The following is a 13,022-nucleotide window of genomic DNA, read 5'->3' as shown; positions in this document are numbered from 1 at the left end:
ACACAATCTTGTCTCTGAGCTCTACGGACAATTCCTTCTACCTCATGGCTTGGTTTTTGCTATGACATGCACTGTCAACTGTGGGACCTTTATATAGACAGGTGTGTGCCTTTCCAAATCATGTCCAATCAATTGAATTTACCACAGGTGGATTCCAATCAAGTTGTAGAAACATCTCAAGGATGATCAATGGAAACAGGATGCACCTGTGCTCAATTTCGAGTCTCATAGCAAAGGGTCTGAATACTTATATAAATAGGTTTTTTTTTTTGAGAGAGATTTTTTTATAAATATTTTATTAACAAATAAAATCAATCGATCAATATACATTTTGTAGCAGCAATTTGATGACTGGAAAGAGACATCTGTTGCAAAACACAAACGTTTTTAATGACATTCAGATTTTGTGAAGCCAAGCCTTTAATACTGGGTAAGCTTAAGTTAGGGACGGATGTGTTTTCTGTTTGTTGAGGTTGACAGAGTTAATGTATTGTGGTGTGAAACGCGAACCATTATATTTTTGGGCACAAAGTCTATATGTTTTTGTTAAGTGGTTGTGTGGTGCATTGGCACAGGAACTTGTTGGTGGAAAATGTGTTGCATATATAATTTTTTATTTTAAATATGAATATGAAAATTTAAATATGGCATCAAAATGTTTTCAGATCCACGTTTATAAACACAGGTTCGCTACAGTTATTGTTATTTGTGATCTTAAATATTTACCTTTTATTCATTTATATGAATATTTTTTAAGTTGGAGGGGGGTGCATTTCTTTTTATGAAACGAGTTGGAATTCGAATGCCATAGAATGTTTTGTGCTTGCCCAGCAATAACTCACCTGACTCAATTAACCACCTCAATCAATGAATGTGGATCTTTAGTTTATACACCATGATTAGTTTAATTAAGTGTGAGCTAATGTGGATCTAGCGTTCGTCTGCCAGTCGTTCATTGCGATGTGTTTTAGGGACCACCCGCTGTAGACGTATGACTGCCAATTTATTTAAAGCACTTCATGTAAAATTGATACACGCTCGGTTCGCAAATTACGTTCAGAGGTGCTAAGTACTCTCTGCCAGCAAACGCTATTGGTGTGTCTGAGCCCTAAAGCTGAATTGTAATACAAACGACTGTTAAATGGCTAACATCTACTCACACCTACACCGCTGCAAAAATGGTTGATTTAATCTATTACTACCACTATGCTGCTGTTTATTGATTGCCATTACCATTAGTATCTCTCTTTATCCTACTACTGATCACTATTACTCCTGTTTGCATGTATATATTACCATTAGTGTATTACCATAAGTATTTATATATTACTGCTACCAGTCACTTTCCAACCATGAAGGGCCGCCCATCACGCCTACACTGTCACTCTTGCACACACTCACACCAACACCCTTACACTTACATACACACACTCACTACCACGTACACACCCACCACTTATGCTTTCTCCATATTTATTATTATTATGTATCCTGCTAACAGTCACTTTCTCCTAATCCCTTCCTATACATACAAAAGTCACACCCCTTGACTTTTTCCACATGTTGTATTACAAAGTGGGATAAAAAAAATATATTTTTTACAACTGTCTACACAAAATACTCATATCAAAGTGGAAGAAGATTTTTAACATTTGTAATACATTGGTTCAAAATAAAACACTATCTTGGTTAGATAAGTATTCAACCCCCCTGAGTCAATACATGATGTAATCCTGCCAAAGGTGACTCCATCTGGGAGTCTTTCTGGGTAAGTCTTGTTGTGGAAATTCAACACAGGGACACCTGAAGTTCAATATTAAATGTATCATTCTTTATTATCAGAAATCTGGAGAGGTTCCAACCAACTTAATGCATCATAGTAGTACCCGTCTGTCAGGAGCTCCGCCGGGGCAGACCAGTTATTTCTCTTATATACTGCTGACACAGAAGTTATATTTGCATGATTTTAACTTATTCATAATATATTCATCATTAACGTTTGGTTCATGCATGTTACTGTCGCTGTCTCCTATCACAACGTATACAGTCTCCCCCTCATATCTCTTCCCAGCCCCTACAGGAACCAATGATTTGAATTGTACGTCTTGTCTCATTCAATCTCTTCAGACATCAACATTTCCCTCCTCTTATCACTTATGATAACCAAATTAACAAAATATAAATAATTATTACATAAACTATCAAAGGAGGTTCCATCAAAATATATTATATCAACACATAAAACATGTATTAGTTATACTATTTTGATATTGATTACTGCACTGTTGGATTAGAGTATGAGTAGAGTATTTAAGCATTTCACTGTACTTGTGCATGTGACAATTAAACTTCAACTTGGGACGAAAGTCCCAGCTCCAGACACATGAGTTTTCAGACTGCTCCGAACTCTAATTCACCTATAAGCGACAGTCCTTTGTCGCCCCACTTCCCTCCAATATAAATGGAGTCGGTTATGAGATGATTGTCACTATCTATCTCTGTTGCCCACACAGTGAAGGAGAAAGGTGAGGCCAAGCCCAGGCAGCAAACCATAGACCTGAGCCAGATGGCTGTTCCCCTTCAGATGGCCCAGGAGAAGAAGCAGCAGGCCCTAGGCTCCCCCGAGATGTCCACTGTAGAGACTGAACCACCCATTAAATATATCACTGCCGGTACGTGACCTGACCACTGAGTATTTCCCAAATGGCACCCTATTCCCTATACAGTAGTGCAATATATCGAGCAGGGCTGTTAAATTCCGGTCCTGGAGTGCCGAAACACTTCTGTTTTTTGTTTATACCTAGTAGTGAATTGCACTCACTAGGTGTCCCAGGTCTGAATTAGTCCCTTATTAGGAGAGGATGAAAACCAGAAGTGTTTCGGCTCTAAATGGATGTTGTTCACTGCCTTTTCATAATGTGTTGTTAAATACATTGAAGTATATCATACTTAGTCACCACTTAATAATGGTACTACACCATGGATGTAATATAATGCACTTTTCTGCTAATTTATTCTTCAGGGGTTTACACACAATTGTTGCCTCCGCCCTAACCCGGCTAAAATTAGCTAAGTGAAAAAACAACAGGCTGTTCAGTACTTCCTCATGCTCACTAAGGAATGGCTCAAAGTGATGCAGTTCACGTCGATTTAGTTTTGTTCCATGTGTATGACTGTCTTAACTTTGTGCAGGTAAAGCCAGCAGGGCCGGACCATCCTCTGGAGGCTTGGGGGACGTGGTCATGACCGCTAGCCAGCAGCAGGGGGCGCCCTCGCAAAACGCCAGTCACTCCCCCGTGGTGGTTAATTCCATCCCTACCTCCTCTACAGTCACCGTTACACGCATTGTCCAACTGGTGAGAGAAATACCTACCTAGAATGCATGACCTTGTCAGTCTTTGTATTCTTCTTCACCTATGTTTTTTTTTTATCAATTTTTTTTTTCTCCAAATTATATAGTTTATAGATAGTGGATGTAATACTCATTATCACTGTCAAATGATCCCACTGTTCACTGGGTAGGTGTTCCAGTGTATCAATCTATCCATCTACCAGTATTACATGTTCTGGTATGCATTATTTTCTTTGACTTGTGACACTAGTCTCAATGATAGTACATTGTTATTCCAGGCTTCAGCGGGCCAGCTGATCCACAGTAAGCAGGCGGAGGAAACTGGGATGGAGGAGGGCGAACTGGAGGGGGACACCCTGGACCCCCAGACGGGCCTGTTCTACCGCTCCATTCAACCCGCTGTAGCCCAGCCCCCCGCCCCCCAGCCCCCTGCCCCCCAGCCCCACACACACCCCCACCACCAAAGCCAGTCACACCTGGCGCCCCAGTTGGAGCAGGGCAGACACATACCCCACTCCACCCAAACCCCACCCCCACAGCTACACAGCAAGCCCCAGAATAGCCTGCCTTCCACCGCCACCGTGGCGAAGAAGCCACCCCAGCTCCAAGAGCAGTACCAGCCCAAGCCTCAGGCTCCAGGGCAGAGCCTGAAGGAGAGGCCCTCCTCTGCCTCAGGATCCCCCCAGCTGGCAAGCCTGGGCACCCCCACCAAGCCTCCCTCACTTACCCCCCAGCTCCCCAAGTTGCAGCAGGCGCCCACCTCCCACCACAGGCCCATCCACACACAGCTGTCCCAGCCACCGCCATTACAGGCCCACCACCCGGTGGGTGCGGACAAGACTCCTGCCACAAGCCAGGTGAGTACCCTCCCTCTTTGATGCACATCCAGAGTCATGTGTCCATTTGATTTATTTTGACATTTTATTTGTCCGGGACAGATCCGGTTGACACAGTGAATCATCAATAGTCAGATGCATTGTGCCATAATGCTTTAGAATAGAACTTCATTTAAACTTTATTTGCCCTCGAGATGAATTTTGTCCTGCGCATTTGCAATACACAGATGTACATAGTTCCCATTCCATACAGAAATAAGACGTGTTAATCCTGTGCTTATTCACAGCACCTGTCCCTTGATATGTCTTTAAGATAAAAAAGATAAGACGGAGCTCTGAGCACCGTGCCTCAATGCTCAATTCCCTTCCAATCACATCATCGTTATTTGTACAGCAGGGCAGGGAGCCTGACAAAACCTTCAAAGCCTTCCACTTATGACCACCTGAAAAGAAATTCCCATTGTTTTTCTTTCAAAAGGAGCACCTGGGTTTTAGTTTTCCCATGCCCTACTCTCGTTTCAACCATAGAAATGTAATTACTAGAATGGTAAAAAGCCCTTTCAGACCATGGCAATTTGACTAACACTCATGGGTACATTCAATATGGCTGCATGTCCACTCATTACAAAATGTTGACTTGAATGTCAATATCTGTTTTAGTCATTATATTTCTATGGTTCCAACCACATCTGTTTTTGCCTCTGTCTCCGAACACAGGCGCCAATCATCACCCAGGGCGCCAGCGTCACCAAGATCACCTTCGGCAGTAGCAGCAGCCACCAGTCCCCGCCCGTATCCAGCAGCGGTGAGGCCACTGCCAAGCTCGTCCCTGCCGAGCCAAGCAGCTCAAGCTCGTCCGGTGGCGAGAAGCCCTCTGTCTCGGACATCCTTAAGATCTCCATGATGGAGGCGGAGATCGACCCCAGCGCCGAGCCCGTGGTGGTGGACTCGTCCAGTGACTGCAGCCCCTACATAAAGGCCCTGGGCATGGGGGCAGGGGGAGGCTCAGGGGCGCTTGGGGGCTCAGGCCCGATCATAAGCAGCTCAGGGGTCTCCCTGCATCACTCGTCCCACTCCAAGCCCCTGCATGACCAGTTTAGCCGCGTCCAGGGCCTAGCAGCCAAGAGCAAAGAGAACATGGACGTCATTGAGGTAAATTGCTGTGAGCCATATGATAAACATTTCTGAAACATATATTTTTATAGAACACCACTCATCATCTCAGCTTTAAACATCTATCAACAATAAAAGCTAAACATGTGTTACTCCACTCCCCAGGTGATCCCTCAGTACTCCATCATGCCAGACTCCAGTCAGTCCAACGTGGTGGTGGAGCCCAGCGGCTTCCTGGAGATCACAGACTACACCAGCCAGCGGCTGGACGAGGAGAGCGCCATGGAGCAGGAGGTGGACAGCAGCAACGACGAGGCCACTGCTATCAGCCCCATGGAGGAGGGCTGCCCCGACCAGTCCCAGTGACACCAACACTTGTGACGGGAATGACGTTGTGGCTTTGGTGTGAAGGGGATGATCTTGGTGTGACAGGGAAGATTTGGAAATGGTCATGACTGTGTCATCGTGGTTACCTCCTGATGCAGCTGGAACTCTAAGGACTTAACAGCAAGCGGACACAAATGTGTGATAACTGTGTAAGGACTTCTGTTTTTTTATTTTTTATTTAATTGAGCAGCAACTTCATAAATATGCCTGGATGATTTCAGATAAGGCTTTGTGAAGAACTTAAAGACCTGGAAAGGGGAAAAAAATTAAAGAGTCAAAGGGAGACCTAAGTTAACCCTAGCTAAGCTGAACGGCTGCCTTGTGTACAGGTGAAGTTGGCCAGGAACTGCATCCAGGAAACACAGGACAATGTTTTTCGATAATTTCAAAGTGTACATTTTGTATTCACTGAATTGGCATTTTAGTAAAGCAATGCTGTGCTCAGGAGCTTAAAAAGTTGATGTGGCTCTTCTGGTCATTTTATTTAATATTTTATTTAACACTTTTATAGCAAGGCAATATTGAAAACTGGAAATAGGACCTAGCCTGAAACATGACCACATTTTAAGAACTTCATCTACTTAACTCAACAAAATAAGTAGAGGAGATAGGACTGACCTTGCTGTAATTATGCTGATTCATTGTGCTTGCATAGCGGTATTTGTTGAACACCATTTTTGATTTGCAAAGCCTTTTGTTGTTTTTTTAAGGTACATTTTAATACATGACATTATTGTACACATACAGTTTGTTTATAGTGGGCACGTGCATGCTAAATAACACACATGTAAGTGATAAAGTGCTTGTAGTTAGCCTTGAGGAATTAGCACTTTGTAGTTGATACTGTTGGTAAGGACATTGTTGGAAGAAAAAAATAAATTCACCCATGTTCCTTCAATGGTGTTTCTGTTTTGTGTTCTCTCATAGGTGTAACGTTTAGAATTTTAACTGCATAAACTTTTATACAAAAACGGAACTGTTTTTCTGTTCTGTCATTTACCTTAACTGCACACAATTTTGCGTTCCCTTGATGAATTTAGTTTTGTACATAACCCGGGGACCTGCAGTCCATATTAATGAAACAACCTGTCAACATGAGGAAATCACCCATGTTAAAGTGAAACATTTTCTTTTGGCTGAATTAAAAAATGTAAATGTCACTGTTTGCCGTAGTAGATGCTGCGTCATATCATAGGGGTAAAAATAAAGCATCAACTGAGAACTTTGTGGCAAGTGGTGGAGGCTAGATGTAAGCCATACAGTTTCTTGCCTAAGGTATGTGTACGTTTGGAAGTTTCGGTGGATACCAGCACCCTTATGATAGTGCCATAATAGTGTGGATTGTATAATGGCAAGCTATATAGGTTTTGTGAGTGTTTACACCACATAGTTGGGCAAAGTGCTATGTAATCAGCCATGTGGGTTAGAGGCTTGCCATTGTGCTAACTAGCCCACAGAGTGTACAACTGGTTCATAGGGTGATTTTGCGCTCTCTCACTGGGCTTCTGCAAATCTTCCCATGTAAGTCTGGGGACTTTCCATATCCGGATATCTCTGAAGCGTATTCCACAGGGAGTATACCCAAGGCAGGATGACGTAGGCCTACAACTAGCTCTCCCCTCATTGCCTTTGTTGAGGAGAGGTCAGCATTGTGTGCTAACAAATGACATCAGTAGTCAAAAGGTGGTTCTGGCTGAACATGTGACAAGTGCCTGTTTTGTAAATAAAAAATTAAATGATACCCCAAAATTCACATGAATCATAGCAGCATGCTAATCATGCCTCAAAGCCTTTGGAAAACTAAGTATGTAAGTACATGTAACTGATGTGAAATGGCTAGCTAGTTAGCGGGATGCGCGCTAATAGCGTTTCAATTGGTGACCTTCGATCCCAGGGAGGAGCGGAACGGAAGCTACACGGTTACATTGATGCTGTTGACCCGGATCACTGGTTGCTGCGGAAAAGGAAGAGATCAAAAGAGGGGTGAGTGTAACCGATGTGAAATGGCTAGCTGGTTAGCGGTGGTGCGCGCTAATAGCGTTTCAAGCGGTGACTTCACTCGCTCTGAGACCTTGAAGTAGTTGTTACCCTTGCTCTGCAAGGTCCGCGGCTTTCTTGGAGCGATGTGTAACAATATTTCATGGGAGGCAGCTGTAGATGTGCACAGAGGGTCCCTGGTTCAAATCCAGGTAGGGGCGAGGAGAGGGACAGAAGCTAAACTGTTACACATACTAATAAAACAAGGGTGTTTTGTAAGAATGGTGAACCACATACATAATCATTGTCTTTTTATTTAGGAATAAAATAAACTTTGGTGATTTTGAATCTGTCTTACAGAAAGAGCACAGTTCATCCAGGTTTAATTACAAAGTGGATATTTGTTAAATCTGTCATGATTGATGTGTTGTAACAGGCCCGCAATGTGGTTGCTAAAATACAATTTGGATATATTTGGCTGTTTTTTGCTGCATAACATTTAAAAGTAGTCCCTTTACAGGTTTAGAAGAAGTGACCGCTAAATGCTAACTCCCATTCGTATAAGTTGGTAGCATAGACAAATCGGTGGTCGTAATCAGTCATTTTGAACTGTAATGCAGTTGATTGGTGCCGATGTCATAAACATGTATTCGGGTTTACACCCATACAAGCATTATACTCCGATTTTTACATCAACAGTGTGAAATGCACATTTTAAACCATTTTGTTGAGGGATAATGAGGAGATTCGGGATCTTTCCACCACGCATTTCAAGTTAAACAGCAAGCTAGCTAGCAAGTTGATTGCTGTGGCTAGCCAAAAATGACTTGTTGTGAAAGTTGTATCATCTTATCCTTTTTTGAGGCTTTAAAAGTGTTCATTACACTATGATTTTGAACATTCAAAGCAACTGAGAAACATCCATGGCAGGAACCTTGGCTTGGCAGGCACCACCACCAATCAGCCTACACCACTGCGCACACACCTGTCATTACTATTAGCGTAGCCATGTCAGCAAATGACTGGTCTGAACACACACATCCGATTTGGTCATATGTAACTTGTTGTATGGACAGTCAGTATTCCAAAACAGATATGAAAAACCAAACTTAATTGATCATTAAGGCCTGCAGTGTGAACAAGGCTTAAGAGAGATAATGGAGGTCACACGGGAAGCCCCTTGTGGGATGTCATAGCAAAAGCTGATTGAACTATTTTTTTGGTCATAATGAATGTCATTTAGTATCCACTCTATCTGAACCCTGTTCCAATTTATTCCATTGAATACCATTTTTCCATTGAATACAAAGTTCATAAAAGAGGAACTGAGAGCACTTTCACTGCCATGCTTGTGGTTCAGGCTCCCAAACCTCTGTGTATTATAAGACTTTGCCACCACATATCGACTAGTGTGACCACAACTTTAACACAACCACTCAACTCCGCTCCCTACCTCAGCATTGGGGCAAGCAAGCATTCTTGGCAGCCTAAAGGTGTGTTTCAATATTTTACCTAACCGCGCTGACCTTAAACTGTACTGTACTGGCTCAGATATTTTCATTTCACTTTGTCCTTTCCAGTATGACTCCAGCAACTCCAGCGTAACCAGGCCAGCCCAACACAGTGTGGCTTGTTCGGTTTGGCTTAGCTCAGTAGTGTGCATTTATTTCACTCGCACATAGATCATTTTTCTTTAGTTTCAGATCATTTAGCTTTGGTTCACTACAAGATACAATGAGATCCAAAAGTATTTGGACAGTGACACATTATTATTATTATTACTTTTGGTTCTGTACTCCAGCACTTTGGATTTGAAATTATACCATGACTATGAGGTTAAAGTGCAGACTCCATATCGGGTGAACCGCTTTATTTTAGGGGACCAAAAGTATTGGGAAATTTCACCTGTGTGTACTAAAGTAGTCAAAAGTTTAGTATTTGTCCCATATTCCTAGCACGCAGTGATTACATCAAGCTTGTCCTTCTAAGACATCCACTGGCAGCTCTAGAACAAGAATTCACATAGTACAAAATCCACCAGCTGGGTATTCATTAGGGGAGTGAGTTCAGTTTATCCTGCTCTGGTTTGCTCCTCAATGGCCTCGTATACACATTCAGGTTGTACATCTGATGTACAATGCATTTGATACAATGGTTGTGATACAATAGTTTGTGTGCACAAACAAGTTTACACAAACATTGTCCTGTCTCTCCACAATGTTTGTGTCATTGCTTTTGTGCAGAAACACTCCATTGTATCACAACCATTGTGCCAAATGCATTGTACCTCAGTTGTATAACTTCAGTGTATATGGGTCATCTAGAATCTGGTTTGTGGTAAGACTTCTGGTTAACCTTATCCCAGGGCTTTAACACTTTCACTGTGGTGTCTGTGGAGGGAGATGACTGGGCATCTGGGGCTGTATGTATCAAGTGTCTCAGAGTTGAAATGCTGATTTAGGGTCAGATTTTCTTTTTAAATCACAACTAATAAGACCACATGGACAGGGTGGACCTGATCCTAGATCAGTACTCCTACTCTGAGATTCTTGATGTATACAGACCCGGATATGATATTCCACTCTGTATTCATCTGCTGTGGCTCTCTCCCTGGTAGATTCGGGAGTTTCACCGTTTTTGTACCCTCATATCGATGTTTGTCCAGGCTTAGAGGAGCATCTTTCTTTGGGTATCCTTGTATGCACTGACCTGGCCCGCTTTAGGTCTGCCTCACCCCTGCTTTGGAAGTGATATCCTGGGTTGAGGGTTGAGCATGTCCTCCTGGGGCTGAGATCCAGCCGGCAGCCCAGACATGGTTGGAAGAGGCCCTTAGGAAGTGTGGCTCTATTGAGGGGCAAGCTGACTTACCGTTCCCCCTCTTGCACCCCGCGGTCACTCCTCAAGCTGTGATGAATGTGCCAAGTCCCAGTGTGTGACACGGCTTTCCTCGCTTCGCTGACTCACCCGGGTGAAAGAGACACACTAAACCCTCATCTGGCCCTCTCTCTTTTTCTCTTTCTTTCTTTCTTTCTCTCCCACTCTCTCCTCCACTCCCTTTATTTGCATGGTATAACAGGGATAGGAATTATTTTAAATGGAAATGAATCCCAGACCTTGTGTGTGTGTGTGTGTGTCCATGCGTGTGTGTCCGTGTGTGTGTGATAAACCAAGGGCCTGCCTGTGTTCTATGTAGATTAAGATTTTGCTGGGGTCAGCAGATTCATTTATGTTCCCTCTTCGAAGGAATTTCCAGCTGTAACTCATAGCTTTGTAGTAGTTGTGTAAATATTATTTATTTGATTTAGTGTGTGTGTGTATTTGAATATTTGTGTATTTCTCTGAGCATGCTGCTAGGTGACAACTCCCATCTTCTCCGATATATCATTAAAAAAAGGAACACCATCAAGGTTCTTGTCAACATGTGAAGTGTATGCCAACATCTGTGACCGACATGTAATGGGCTGGTGAGGTAAACATATCCACAGGGCACTTTTTCTGTTATCACTTTACTGCTCCAATTGAAATATTATTGTTATAACACGTCCTGATTCATGGTGATTCCAAGTAAATGAGACACGTTGCCGTACAGAGCAACCAAAGCCATCAACACTTAAGATAAAGTTAAACGTGTTATACCTCATCAGCGTGGACAGCTAGTGTAGAGCCCATTTTATAACACAATCTATCAACAGCTAGCCATTATCAGACAGTGTGTCAATGCCTATAATGTTTAAAGGCCTCAAACCCACGTTGATCCAACATTGAGGCTATCTGTAGCAAACTCTTTTAGTCTACTTTCAGTAAGGAAACGTTGTGGAATTTCACAGTTAGAAATGTCATAAATTTCACAGTTAGAAATGTTATAAATAAGATGACATGATTCTTTATACTACATGTCAGAGAAGCATGTTTGTTCAATATAATATTTTTATAACTGAATAAGTTTTTCCCCGCTGAACACAGACTGCCCTGGATTGGTCAGAGAGAGAGCATGCTGTTTTACCGGAATGAGGCTGTGCTATACTGCACTCCCACAGTGAACAGAGAGGGGGAGGGAGAGAGAAGGAGGACAGGGAAATCAGGAGGATGGGGAGAGGAGGAGAGTAAGGGGTCAGTAGCAGGAGGGGAGAGGGAGAGGAGGAAGGGAGATAAAGTCAAGGAGAGGGAGGAGTTGGAGGGAAAGTAAGGGAAGGATGAGGAGAAGGAGGAGGAAAGGAAGATGGAGTGGAATGACCTCTGGAAAGCATTTGCGAGTCTGCCTGGGAAGGGAAACAGCAGAGGGCATAAATAACTCTGTCTAAAGGTCACCTTTGACCTCTTGGGTTCTCATGTTCCCTCCCAGAGACAGACTCAGCTCCTCACTGTCATATATTCTGAGGTTGTAAGAGGTCAGACAGTCAGCAGTGTTTGATAAATGTGAATGGCCATTTTCCATGTATTTTGTTTAGATTCTGCCATCATATCTCCATTGTCTCTTGTTTTACAGCGACATTGTGTGGTCATATCTTTATTTTGCCTTATGTCATAATTCAATAAAATGCCATAGCATGTCAGCGGGTCTTTGACAGAATTTAACCTTGAATTTTTGAGAAACAGATGATCTTGAATGATTTCCTACATCTCTGGTAGTGTGTGTTTGTGCTATTTACTATCTGTCTTATGTCAGAAGGATTATATTGTAGCAACTTCCTCAACTATCTCAAGTGTCCCATTATTGTTTTGAGGGGGAGGTGGGAGATCTCTGCCAAAGAGGTAGCAATTGTTAGCAAGTTAGTTAATTCAGCTTAGGTAGAATACCCTTTGTCTGCACCCCAAATGTCACCCTATTCCCTGTATAGTTTTTATTGTATTCATTATTGTTATTATTATTATTTAGTTTGTTTATTTGGATCCCCATTAGCTTTTGCAAAGGCAACATCTATTATTTATGCTGTCCACAAAAAAACCCACAAAACATGACAATTAACAAAACACTGATAAGGTTTTGTGTGTATGTCCTTGTCTATGGGCCCTGGTCAAAAGTCGTGCACTATGTAGGGAATAGGGTGCCATTGACTTTTAACAATAAGGAAGTCCCCTCATAGCATTTGCTGTCTTTCCCTATGTGAGAAATGCCATCAGGTTCCCCCCACACACTCAATAAAGGCCACAGACATAGGGTCGGTACATTCTACATAGACAGATAGTGGGTGTAACATTTACTTCTAGTGAATAGCATAGTGGAACAAAGTTAGGGACAGTACGAGTGAAAGAAAAGCTAAATGTCAATGGCACAGCGCTTCAGTGAACTATGACAGAGCAAAAAGTGTGTTCTATATCGACTGAGTGTTCAAAATATTTCCGTGTTGGTCTTTGTA

General features: G+C 42.6%; 1 protein-coding gene across 11 annotated transcripts in view; it reads left to right on the top strand.

Annotated features, from left to right (window-relative positions):
• The window catches only part of LOC110537706 (BRCA2-interacting transcriptional repressor EMSY), a 31,502-nt gene extending 24,916 nt beyond the window's left edge, over positions 1-6,586 (top strand). For all 11 annotated transcript variants that reach the window (XM_021623970.3, XM_021623969.3, XM_021623966.3 and 8 more), the window contains 5 exons: positions 2,514-2,672; positions 3,193-3,356; positions 3,631-4,209; positions 4,906-5,340; positions 5,467-6,586. In XM_021623970.3, the coding sequence (XP_021479645.2) occupies positions 2,514-2,672; positions 3,193-3,356; positions 3,631-4,209; positions 4,906-5,340; positions 5,467-5,667 (1,538 nt within the window). In that variant the 3' untranslated portion in view covers positions 5,668-6,586. The remainder of the gene's footprint in view (positions 1-2,513; positions 2,673-3,192; positions 3,357-3,630; positions 4,210-4,905; positions 5,341-5,466) is intronic.
• Positions 6,587-13,022: the final 6,436 nt, after the last annotated feature.

Source organism: Oncorhynchus mykiss, chromosome 12 (assembly GCF_057628025.1).
Source record: "Oncorhynchus mykiss isolate SJ-2025 chromosome 12, ASM5762802v1, whole genome shotgun sequence".
NCBI classification, from domain to species: Eukaryota; Metazoa; Chordata; class Actinopteri; order Salmoniformes; family Salmonidae; genus Oncorhynchus; species Oncorhynchus mykiss.
The sequence above is the reverse complement of the archived record's forward strand: the minus strand, read 5'-3'. Positions and strand labels throughout refer to the sequence as shown.